The sequence below is a fragment of the Terrapene carolina genome, unplaced genomic scaffold (assembly GCF_002925995.2).
Source record: "Terrapene carolina triunguis isolate 2854851 unplaced genomic scaffold, T_m_triunguis-2.0 Scaffold192, whole genome shotgun sequence".
Taxonomy (NCBI): Eukaryota; Metazoa; Chordata; order Testudines; family Emydidae; genus Terrapene; species Terrapene triunguis.
This window is the reverse complement of record NW_020664543.1, coordinates 7,899,566-7,912,727: the sequence shown is the minus strand read 5'-3', so window position 1 is coordinate 7,912,727 and position 13,162 is coordinate 7,899,566. Positions and strand designations below refer to the sequence as shown.

General features: G+C 40.6%; 1 protein-coding gene and 1 non-coding gene across 3 annotated transcripts in view; both read right to left on the bottom strand.

The window, feature by feature from the left end:
• Positions 1 to 13,162, bottom strand: part of PITPNC1 (phosphatidylinositol transfer protein cytoplasmic 1) — a 178,295-nt gene that overhangs the window by 29,380 nt on the left and 135,753 nt on the right. For both annotated transcript variants that reach the window (XM_026654476.1, XM_026654477.1), the window contains exon 6: positions 7,275 to 7,370. In XM_026654476.1, coding sequence (XP_026510261.1) covers positions 7,275 to 7,370 — 96 coding nt within the window. The remainder of the gene's footprint in view (positions 1 to 7,274; positions 7,371 to 13,162) is intronic.
• LOC112101719 lies at positions 12,663 to 12,770 on the bottom strand. The gene has a single exon (XR_002907680.2). It is a non-coding gene; the product is annotated as a U6 spliceosomal RNA (small nuclear RNA).

Below are 13,162 nucleotides of genomic sequence, written 5' to 3'. Positions count from 1 at the left end.
TACTAGTGTATTTTAATTGTAAATTTTGTATTTCATTTTTTATTTGAAGTTTATAAAAATAATTTCCCTGAGGCTGCTAGATAAATACTGCTTTACCCCAAATGTCAAGACAATTCTGCTATAAAGCAAAGACATGTATTTTTTTTAAAGTGTATTAAATAACACATGGTTCTGTGGCACAGAAGTGTAGCCTACAGACCATCTCTAGTATATATGATCTTATCTACACAGTGGAAATTGACAGGAAAAACTAGCTATTCTGGCATAGTTTAGCTACTCCAGAATAACACCTGTGTAGACACTATTCCAGAATAAAAGTGACTTTATTCCAGAATTATTACTCTATTCTGGAATAATTACTCCACTCAAAGTAAAGTCACTTTTATTCAGGAATAGATTATCCACAGGGGTCTATTCCAGAATAGCTATTGCAATATACTTATTCCAGTAGACAAGCACAGTGATTGATATGCAAAGTGAAAAGGGATTCAAGGGCATTAGACCAACATCTGCTCCAAGATACTTCATAGTAAATCTGGAGTGATTCCATTTGAGTTAACGCAATTGCTCTGGAGATAGATGTAACTGGGAACAGAACAAAGACATTTGGCCCCTTGTTGCTCTAGCACTGAGCACAGGCTTTGATATGCTTCATGAAACTTCTCTGTATTAGAAACTCTTAACTGAACAGTTTTCATTATAGAGAGGAAAATTTTGTTTTCTTTCTTCTACTCTGACACTTTAAAAAGCTGAGATGACAAAAATGATTGATAAAAATGGGAATGGGCCTAAACTCAGATCCAGCAGTCACAACAGAAAACAACATAGCTGTGGCATACATGGAGGACACATGGTAATCTAGCCAGGCATTCTACAAGCTACTCAACTGTAGTAACTACAGGGAGATTTTCACTTGGTTCTGCTTAACCCAAGCTGAATTATTATACGGACAATTTAACACTTTACTATGGGAGCTGAAGCAGCTGTATTATTTCAAATGTCATCATTCTCTGTGCCTGAGGTATAATGCGGGTTTAGTTATTCTAAAAGCACCCCGACAGTGGCAAGTTGGACCCATTAAAACACAGCTGTTTTACACTAAACAGAAATTGAAGGAGAACTGTGGCAGCTGCATGAAATCTTTCTATTTGGAGGTAATTTAAAAAGCTTATTCCCTGTCCCCCAACTTAAGCCACTTTGCTATAAACAGGAAATGAAACATAGTTAATCTGAGAACTTAAATATGGTGTAAGGAACACTTTGCATAATAGTTCATAGCTACGATAAATGTTTTATGTGAATGGCTCACTTGAGGCTCTCATTGTTGAGCAGTAGCTCAGCTTCCCACAGCTCCCATTGGCTGCGAGTGGCCGTACCTGTGGACGCTCAGGTAAACAAAGCATCTCAAAGCCACGGGCTTACCCTGAACAAGCCGCGAACCAAGTTTGGGAACCCCTGCTCTAAATCGAGCCCCTGAAATGTGAGTCAGTCACAGTCACTCAGGAAGGTGGCAGCAAAAGGTTTGATGATGAGAAATGCACAGAGTGTCATCACCAATAATTGTAGATAGGAAGAACTCCAGGGAAGACACTGAGGTGCAAGTAAAGAGACCCGAGTGTAACAGCTAGGCGGACCCCCAGTCCAAACTGAATTAGTTCCTGAACAAATGTATGGGCCAAATTCAGACAGAGTTGCACTTACTTGCACCCAGTCTGAATTTGGCCCTTTGATTCTCATTAAGAGTTATATATGGAATGATATCAACCCATTTTCTTATGCTGGCTCTATGAGATCACCCAAGTTCTCATTGCAAAGTTTAGTGGTTTTCCTAGCCTGTTTGCATACACAGAACTGTGACCATGTCCAGCCCTTGTGATTATGCAGACTCATGTAGGTTTAGATAGACCTTTTTCAGATGCCTTGGACATTTACAATGCTCAGTAAATGAGTGCAGAAAAGGCAGGAAGTGAAAATTGTGGGGTTTGGTTGATCCAATGGTTATCTAATATACAGAATCCATTAATACCTTGGCCATTTTATTTATTTATAAAATTCTTTTTGCACCTATCCTCAAAATACATGGGTGCTTCACAGCAATAAAAATAAATCTTCTTTTTGAAAGGGCCAGATCCTCAGCTGGTGCCAATCACTGTACCTCTTTGAAGTCAATTTACACTTGCTGAGGATCTGCCTATGTCTGTGCTTGCCATCATTAATAAAATCCTTTGGTGATTCAGTAGTGCTTTTTTGCAAACATTGAAGGATGAGACCGTCACTCTTAAATGGATTAGGATCATTTAGATGGCTCTGGCCAAGAGATCACTCAAGATTATCCTGAACAATCATTGGTAGACATCCTCTAGGATGCTCCTGGCTGAAATGATAACAGCTCTTCAGCACATGTGGCCCCTGGGTAACTATATCTTTGACTCTTCAATTTGTAGCTTGTTTGTTGCCTTGGAAGAGGAGGGGAGCAGATATGTTACATGAATTACACTTCCCCTCCCCCCCTTCAATCCCATTTTCACAAAACACATCTCCCCTGTTTAGTTACAGCAGACGTCAAAGTGTACTGCATGATTCCAATTGGAGATTATGTGCATGAAAGACCTGTCTTCTGTAGCTTTGGCTCTTTTGTTTATGTGAAAATCAGTGCTCTGTGATGTGCAATGGAAGGGAAAATACAACCTCTTTAACTTGACTGATACATCCATACAAGTACATTAGAATAAAATACCTCTTTTAGACTGTGGGCTCTGTGGAGCAGGAAATATCTGTTTTGTTTGTACAGCACCTAGCACAACAGGACTCCTGATTTCTCACTGGGGCCTCTAGGTACTACTGCAATATTGATATTAATAATATAATCTTTGTGTAATTCAAATAGGTCCATCTTTTCTGAACTTTGCTAAAGTTAGTGCAGCTGTGTGCATTTACACCGGGAAAAGATTTGGTCCATAATCCATGGGTTGGTTCATAAACAGAAACTCAAAGAAAGGTCACAATCAAATTGCAGAAAGTGGCTTTTCATGCAGAGGCCCCTGAAATATTTATGATATTGATACAGTCAATTTACAAAGATGGGGGGAGGGGGAGAAAGGAAAGCTGAATGCCTCAGAGCTAAAAATAAACAGTCTGAGTCACAAATATTAGTCTAATAAGAAAAAGTATGTTAGTGCAATTTCTCTGATCACACTAGCACAGGAATAATGATCCACCTATTTGTGACAAAGTTCCTCCTCTATCTTGGTGGGTCCTGCGCTTATTGGCGGATTTTCTTGCCTCAGAGATTCACCATGTGGGTTGGGGAACAGCCCAGAGACCTTCCCCTCTGGAAGAACCCACAGTCCAGGTCAATTGGGAGGTTTGGGGGGAACCCGGGCCCGCCCTCTACTCCAGGTTCCAGCCCAGGGCCCTGTGGACTGCAGCTGTCTATAGTGCCTCCTGTAACAGCTGCATGACAGCTACAACTCCCTGGGCTACTTCCCCATGGCCTCCTCCAAACACCTTCCTTATTCTCACCACAGGACCTTCCTCCTGGTGTCTGATAACGCTTGTGCTCCTCAGTCCTCCAGCAGCACACCCTCTCACTCTCAGCTCCTTGTGCCTCTTGCTCCCAGCTCCTCACACTACAAACTGAAGTGAGCTCCTTTTAAAACCCAGGTGCCCTGATTAGCCTGCCTTAATTGATTCTAGCAGCTTCTTCTTAATTGGCTTCAGGTGTCCTAATTAGCCTGCCTGCCTTAACTGGTTCTAGCAGGTTCCTGATTACTCTAGTGCAGCCCCTGCTCTGGTCACTCAGGGAACAGAAAACTACTCATCCAATGACCAGTCTATTTGCCCTCTACCAGACTCCTGTACCCCACTGGTCTGGGTCTGTCACACTATACAAATAGTTTAATAAACACTGACATATTACAAGAAGATTCAATGCTGCATCAAGTGAAAGGAGAATCTGGTCTGTGAGTTGTAAATTGTGTAGAAAAATCCCTTTGAACCACTCTGAAAATTTTACATCAATCTGTTTTTAGTAGAAACACTGTTAATTGTACTATGAAAAATACATAGGACCAGATTCTCATTTACACTAAGGTCCCTTTATGCTAATGGAGCCTTAAAATGGGCAGAAATTATATATACACCTTCTTTAAGGCTCCCTTACACTGCCAGAGTAGACTAAAGAGCCTTAGTGTAACTGAGAATCTGGTCCATATTCTTCATACGGGAATGTGAAAACATATCTTGGAAACCTTTGAGTGTACTGGATCAGTTATTACAAATTCATTACCAACTACCAAATGCACACTGTATTTTTTTTTTAAATGAGTCCAGGACACCCTCCCCCCAAATATTTACTTTTCCCTTAAATTGGAATGATGGGCATCTTAGCTCTCAGTGTTTTATTAATTGTTGAAGAAACTTCTATGGTCTCTACATAAATTATGTTCAAGCACTGAGAGAAACATAACAGTTGTTGGGCTATTTTTGTTGTTTAACAACATGCAAAAAAATCTCAATATGCTTGGAATCAGAGTCATAGATTTGTCCTTGAAATATAACACATGGTCTTTGAAACTCTTCACTGAGTTAACATGAAGTTGTTTTTCTGCGTTGTAAAATAAATCTTATCAAAATGAAATTTAATAGTTGGGTATTAAGGAACCATAAGAAAAGCTTAAAAGCTATTTGTTATCTTTATGTTTATAGTATCCTGAAATGCATATTGAAATGAAAAAATATAACTTGATTTCCATAAAACACAGCCAAATACTGGCCAGTTTAACTGCATGTCTGTTCTCTGCAGCTGTTATTCCTAAATGGTACTGGAAGACCATGGGATAGAGTTAAGATAATGTGAGTCTGGTGAGTCATTTCACAAGGTGACATATAGCATGGATTTCAGTACACAACAGATGGCTTTTACTCTACAATATACTTATTTTGCACTCTGTTAGAAATACAGTTTTTCACCTCCTGTATTATGATGAGTAATGTATTATAAAAATTTCAATAGGAAGTATAAATAGGAGATCGTAACATATGGCTTTCACAGTATGAAATACAGATTTCCTATCTTATACAAATATTTCCCCTGGCAGTTCTTCATTTTCTATCCTAAAAATGGTTGTGCAGTCTTGTTGTGCACTGTTAAACAGCCAGTGTGCTCCGCCCCTGCTATGAGGATATTATTGGGTCCAGCCTCCCTTTCTGCAGAAGCAAATTGTGCCTCCACAATGAACAGCAGGCATGAATCGGAGTAGTTCTCCCTCTAGCTACCTGTTTTGAGCCTGCAGGTGGGTAGAGTGAGGCTAACGTGCTCACACTTGCTACTGAAGGGTGGGTGCTAATTCTGCAGCTGTAAATTGCATCCACCTAAAGGAGGGAGCCGTTCAGGCACACTTTAGATTATTGAAACACATTGCTGAAATTTTCAAAGAAGCTTAAGAGAGTTAGGCGCTCAGTTTTCATTGAACTTCGATGAGTTTTGGGTGCCTACATCCCCATGGCTTCTTTGAAAATCTCACCCTATATATTACATAGTTTTTTCTATGTTGAAAGAACAGCATTTAGGTTATAACGTTGAGCATTTGAATGTTAGGAAATGCCAGATTTATGGTTGCTCATGCAAGCTTAATTCAGCCCCTTTGTGCTTTGAACTTGTGCCCCAAACAAAGCAGGGATCCTATGGAAAAAATAGTAGTTATCATATAATTAAAGACTCTACTATAATGCATATGCAGTGCACAAGAGGGCAGAATTAAAGTTGTCCAGGCAACTGTAAACCTGCATTTTCCAACTTTCAAAGCTTGACTTTGCAACATTAACAATATTCTTTTAGCACAGTTATTTTATATGTAATTATATTATGTGCATTGTAACAACTTCTCAGCATGCATCTTAAGCAAAAGTCATGAGCCTGACAAAGGAATCACTTGGCAAAATTCTCTGACCTGTGTTATGCAGGAGGTCAGACTAGATGATCATAATGGCCACTTCTGACTATAACATCTGTGAATCAGCAGCAGCCTGAACCTTCAGTACCACAGCACACACTGCTGCCACCTGACTACAGGACTAACTACACTAGCTAGCAGCAGCAGCAGCAGCAGCTGTGGGTGGACGAGTGGGCCGAAGTATTGGATCTAGGGGATGGCCAAGGGGATGATGAGCTTGGCCTATGAATCTCTCTCTCTCTCTCCCTCCCCCAGAGTGGGAATTGGGGAACTTCCTGCCCCATGAGGTGCCCCCTGGTGGGACCAGGTGATGGGTCTGGGGGAGATTTATGGGGTGGATGGAGGGGAAGCTGCTCCTGGTAGGTGGGGGGTAGGGGTTCCTGCCCAATGTAGTGCCTCTAGAGGGGGACCTGGTCCACTGGGGTCATATGCTGGACACAGGAGTGGAGAGGAGCCCAGCTCAGCTTTTTTTCCTCACCCCTAACACTGCTCCCAGGTGTTCATAATAAAGCATGTGCTGCAGCAGCCTGGCCATAGACTGTTGGTATTAGTTATTATTTAGGCAGGCTGCCAACGCTTTCTGAGGAATGCAAGCAAGAGAAAGAAAATTGTGATTCTGAACAGTTTATAACAACACAAGTCAAATAGAATTTCACAGAACAAAGACAAGGCACTTCTCCACCCTGAGAACATTTCCCGTGTTAAATATCAAAGGCCTGTTGTAAACAGTGGAGATTTAAGAACTTCTTAAAGAAAAGAATGCAAGTATCTTTTATAATGGAAATTGTTAGGCAACCTAAATATAGGGGTCACTTCCAGATCCCTCTATAATCTATAGCTCTAGCCCACATTTTTAGACTAATGACCAGTACAATTTTATTTGAAAATACAAAACTAGTTTGAGTCCTAAGAACCCTTTCCTATCCCTGTTCTTCCATATATATGAAACAGCCCCATCAAGGACCTTTTATAATTTATATGAACATCTTAAGATCTTAAAGGAGATCCACACATTTTGCATATGGATGTCATGTCAAACAAAGATCAACCTGAAGTGTGTCTGTTCCCTGTAAGCAGACTGCAGAGCAATCCATGTATTGTTTAAAAGCCTTCTCTGATGCTTTTGAAGAAAAAGAACATATTTTTGAAAGTACAAAGAGAAATCTGGAGAACATTTTAGCACTGCAGTGGAGGATTCTCTGAAGCGCCTAGTGAGCAGCATCTGGAATCTGCAACAGGGGTCAAATATGTGGAAAAAAACCCTACCAGTGACAAATGAACTCTAGGCTACATTCCTTCTTCACTGTTTTATACTCTTACCTCCGATTCTTTGTAATAGCGCTCAGGGATTTCGTCACAGGCAATATCGATAAAGCAGACTTCCCGCTCAAGATCTTTGGCTTCGTTGTCAAAAATCTGCAAGATTTAAAGAAACTTTAACTTTACAACAGGACAGTTCCAGCTGCAATACTGGTTACTAGGCATTGTGAGGGGCTGAGCCAATGGCTTGTAGAACAGCAGAGCGCACAGAGCAGAGGAATCTGACCTCATGCTTGGAACGCTTGCAGCAGCACTCCATGTTCCACATAATGCCAAGCCAGCCGCAGAATCCAGAGGCCCTGTACACGTGCCAGAGCACGCAATGAGCCCCAGGGGAGAAAGTGGGTGTGACCAAGGAGGCAAACAACAAGCAATACATTCCTAAGCAGGATCCAACTCCTGCTTAAGAGGAGTGTGCAGCAGCCATTGTTTTGGGCTATTTAATCACTCCTGCTTCAAGCCAGGAGGCATTGGACTGTATTTAACAGTACACCCTGCTCAATGCCCCTTGCTGCTTCTCTGCTCCATCCACTCCTTTCCATGTCACTGTGCACACCTTTGTAGGCTCCAGCCCCTAGTGACTACTGGGTAAAGCAGATATTTAGTCAAAGGATTATTATTTATGATGCCTTCTCTAATTGTTGGGCCAGATATCACCATCAAGGGAAAAGCTGAATTTCCAGACTCAAATTTCTTTTGTTCTTTCTAGAAGAGTTATTAGAAGAGCTATTCTACTTTCAGGACAATGATGAAATGTATCTGTGCATGTGTATGAAAAGAGACAAAGCTTCAACTCTGCTGTTATACTGAGACTCAGGATTCTGGTTGAATCCTACAGATTAAAAAGGTTGAGGAAACCGTAAAATCACAGGATAAAGTTCTGCTCTCAGGTGTGTGCATGAAGCTCCTATGGATTTAAATCCTTTAGGACCAGGTTTTGAAAGGCCAGGCTCCATTTCTGCACCTACATATTGGGGGTGCACTTTTGGAACCACAATTATTTGCATGTACAGTTTAGGCAATTTCTATGCCTAACTACCTGACTGTGCCCACAAATCAATTACATGGGCATCTCAATGACGTATGCTGTGTCTGCAATGTTTTGTGGGCACAAAAATGGTGGCCAGGTTAAGGCGGTCCTAAAGTCAGGAGAGCCATGCATGCACAGTCAAGGACAAGAACTGGCCAAGAGTGTGTTTTACCTGAGTAGTACCATGCTCTACGGCTAACATTTTCAGGAAATATATATATCCCTTGCTTGAAAAATAAATTTAATGAACATACAAAAAAGTTAATTCCATTTCATTTCAGCCTAGTGGGACAATTAATTTGATATAAGGATACAAAATACCAGCGCTACTCAGTAGCCAGATTGCCAGTTTGGTATTTCTGCAAGAAACATAACTATTCAATATACAGCATTCATAATGAAAGAGAGACTGGAAATGGGCAAATATATGGGAGGAGGTTGGGCTAGGCTAGTTTGTAAATTCTTAACAGGGTGCTATTAGTAACATGGGTAAGAAACTTTCTTAAAAATATGTTTTTAATCTGACATTGTCCATTCATCTGTGTACTTGAGATGTTGCAGGCTCAATCTTCTAGCAGAACCTATAAATTACACACGTTTTAATTTTTTTCTCCCTTTAAAAAAGTTTGAAAGAGGTCAGGTGGACAGATGCCTGGAGGCTGTTCAATTAAATCACTAGCCTTTGCTAGTTTGTCAGCCAAGTGAATGGTTAGAAATGCACATAAAAATGTATCATCCTCAAAGGGTTAATTTAGGAGGAAGAGATTATTTCCCATCCCTCTCCATCTCCATTACTCCTCCTCCTCACCCCAATTTGGCACTAGTACACAGACCATTTCCTTAACTCCAGAAGTTGGCTGCATGATGTCCTGGCTCCCCATTACTAGCCCAAGTCGTCATCTAATCATTGGTCCGTGTTCTTTTCTTAGACTGTCCTCACAAGATTTGCAGATGGAGATTTAATCCCCTAGTTTTATCAGCAGTGGAAAATAAGAAGTCATTAGAGCACAAGATTGATTTCTTTTTTAGGTCTAATTCTCTTATTGCCTCTTCTAGCCAAATACTCCGGGATATTCTTAAAGCCCACAGGGGGGATGGTTTGATTGCTTTTGCAATCAAAATTAAGAATCTGGAGAAATTAAAAAGTTTTAAAAAAAGAGATTAAAGCCCACAAAAAGAAACGTAAGGCTCCCAATCTGTGCAGCTATATTTGCAAGTGTGCTGAGAGTGAATGACAAGAATGCTTTGTATCCTTCATAATAAAGGAGAAATTGTAGAAAGGCTGAATGTTAAATATTATTAAATCTGAAGGGTCATTTTGAGAGAGAGCGAGAGCGCACACTTTATTGCAATATACAAACATCTGTGCGCTTCCATTTTCCAAGAGGGATGAAAACTGCCCAAGAGAAGTTTCCCAGTCAGATTAAATCACCCCCAAATAACAGAAGAACAGACAGTAGATTTTAATTGGGCTATTTTGTATCAAGATAAAGTCGTTTGTTTAGAACAAATAAAAATGCCAAAAAAAAAAAAGCCCTGGGACAACGTTAGAAGAAGCTTCTGATGCCCAAAGAAAGATCACCCAGGGCACTGAGACAAAAACAAATGCTTTTCAATTTACCCCCATTTCTTTTCTTTCTACTATGTCATGCGAGCTCCACTACCTTTTCTCTCCTAGGTTCCTGGCTCAAACCTAGCCCAGGTCATAGTGACTGTCAGTTTCCGCCATCTGACTGTGAACACTTAGGGTATGTGTTCACTGCAGAGTTAACCTGAACAATTGACACTTGGGTCTGAGCACGTGGATTCTCCCAATTTGGGTGTGAGCAGCTAGACTACAAAGCCATACTCAAGTGTGCCCACTTGATTGCATCCACACTGGTTCTGCACTCACTCAGGTGAGGAAGTAGGACTTCTGGGGTCACGTCCCATGGTTCTTTGTGCTGCTTTAAACAGAGCCAATCTATGATTCTTTCTTAGTGAATTGTGAGGGTACTTGTCTGGCCTTCTGGGCACACATGAGGAATTGTGGGAAGGTATTGGAGGACTATCATCATTTGAGTGGTTTAGCTTGCATCCTACTGCAAAGTGGGTGGTTTACCAGCCTGAGTGTAAGCAGTGCTCAGCCCACCCCAAGAGGGGTCAGCTAATCTGGGCGTAAAGCACCACCCTGCACAGGCCAGGACGATTTGTGTGTGAATGGGAGCTAGGTTAAGGACAACATTCAAGTAGAAGCCCAGGTAAACTCTGTAATGAAGACAAGCCCTTAGAGATTAAAGCAATCAAGTGGCCAGTGAGGAAAGCTGAACTCAGTATTTTCAAAAAGAAGCAAGGTTCTAAAATGGACATGTTTCCTTTGGAGACTATTCAGTCCCATCCATTGTCTGGGTTTGGGCAAGGGAGGAGCTCCAAGTCTTGTTCATTTTCAATACATTAGATTCACACCGTTTGCAACTAATTGTGCAAGTAAATGAAAAGGATAATATCTCCAAAATAGATTTGCTTCCAGAAGAGCAGGACACTCCTAAATCAATTACAGGTAAGGTAATATGGTAGAAAATATAGTTGTTCTCATGTTCTGAGTATCATATCTCTGGGCCTGTCTACAACACAAAGTTGCACCAATAAGATTGCTCTCTATAAATACATCAGAGGGATAAACACAAGGGAGAGAGAGAAGTTATTTAAGTTAAGGGCCATCAATAAGTTTAGGCGTGAAGTTAGATGAAGGTTTTTAACCATGGGAGGAGTGAAGTTCTGGGACAGCCTTCCAAGGGGAGTAGTAGGGGCAAAAAACCTAACTTGTTTTAAGACTGAGCTTGATACATTTATGGAGGGGATGGTATAATGAGGTGGTCTACAAAGGCATATGACCCATCTGCAACTGCTATTAGCAAATATCTCCAGAGGCCAGAGATGGGACACTAGATGAGGAGGTCTTCCGAGTTACTACAGAGAATTCTTTCCTAGGTGTTTGGCTGTGGGTCTTGCCTACATGTTCAGAGTCTAACTGATCACCATATTTGAGGTTGGGAAGGAATTTCCCCCCAGGTCAGATTGGCAGAGACGCTGGTTTTTTTCGCTTTCCTTTGCAACATGGAGCATGGGTCTTTAAATCAAGATTTGAGGACGTCAGTAACTCAGCCAGTGGTTATGGGTCTACTACAGCAGTGGGTGGATGAGGTTCTGTGGCCTGCAATATGCAGGAGGTCAGACTGATGATCATGATCCCTTCTGGCTTTAAAGTCTGTGAGTCTGTGAAATGACTAGACGGGTCTCAATTCACCCCTAATGTTTTTTCAGTGAAAATTTATGTGTGGGCACTCTTATTTCAAAATAAAAGTGTCCTAGTTCAATGAAGTTTATTCTGAAATAGGAGTGTCCACACAGACTTGCATCAAAATAACAAAGCATGCAAATGAAAACTGATCCAGTTATATAGTCTCTGTGTAGATCAGTCCGTAACCAATAGATATAGGGCCTACTCCTGGCTTTTTTTGAGTCAATGGGAGTTTGACCACTTATTTCAATGGAAGTGGGATGAGGCCTTAACTGTATATTACAAAATTATAACATAAATAAGAAAACGAACCAGAGCAGAACAGATTGTTTAATCTGGAGTGCAACTGTTGATCTGCATGCCTCAAATCAGAGTCAATGTCCAATCCAATTATTAGTCCATCTTTGACCTAGTAAGAAATTTGCTGAAGTAGCCTCCCAGAAAATGTGTCATGCTGCTGCATAAATTCTCAGATGTGCCTGGAAATCTATAGATACTGAATTGTTGCCTCATTAAAAGCTTGTCTCAAAGGTAGAAATTCTCTCCTCCTAAATTAAGCACTGGGGTTCAGATTGTGAACAAATCTACAAATTAATTTTTCTCTCCCTCCCCAATACTAAAATTATTTGATTGTTATGGACAAAGTAACAATTAACATACCCCTGATTTACAGTTTAACCAGTTTGTTTCCATTCTGCATCATTCAGTTTCTTTTCCTATAAATATCTTTATTTGTGTCAAGTTCTAGAGTTAAAAGCAGGACTTTTTGTTTGTTTGTTTGTTTGTTTGAAAAAGTAATCCTGTCTGAGTCCTGGATTGCCAATACTTGAATGCCACAAGATGGCATCTGCACGGGGTAGAACAGACTATGACAGAAATGGCTTGAGAAAATCCTTTCTCACTTTAGACACACAATTAACGTGTCAAAGAGACTTATCCCTGCATTCTGCATTATTATATAGCTAAGTTCAATGACATGCCACTTGAAAACAAGAGAAAAATAGATAAAGAATCCCAAATCCTGAGTTACTGCAGTTCCTCTGTCAGTTTAATGTGAGGTAGTGGTCTCTCAGGGTTGTGTGCTGTCTATTTTTTTACAAATTTGTGTGTCATCCTTGTGCATGGGCCATGCTAATCTTCTCTGTATTGTTCCAATTTTAGTATATGTGCTGCTGAAGTGCAGCACATTGAAGTGCTACAGTTCTTTCCCCACGTATAAAATGGGGATAACAACACTTACCTCCCTTTGTAAAATGCTTTGAGATCTCTGGCTGAAAGGGGCTGTACAGTATTTATGCTGAACTGTATTTAGCAGCCTTGACTGATGAAAGTTTATTTCTAGCATGCATGTCGATCTAAATCGATACTACACGTTGTAGGAATTTGTATCTAAATAGATACTACACTTTGTGGGGCTTATAGATTCTTTTGGAAAACTGAGTTAAACTTGATACTAAATAGAGCATATTTTGCAGAGCAGGACAACACTCATGCAGCCCTTGAGACTTCGCTTTAGAAATCACAATTTGATAGCACAGGTAACGAGCCATATACCAGCTTTCATGCAGAAAAATTTCT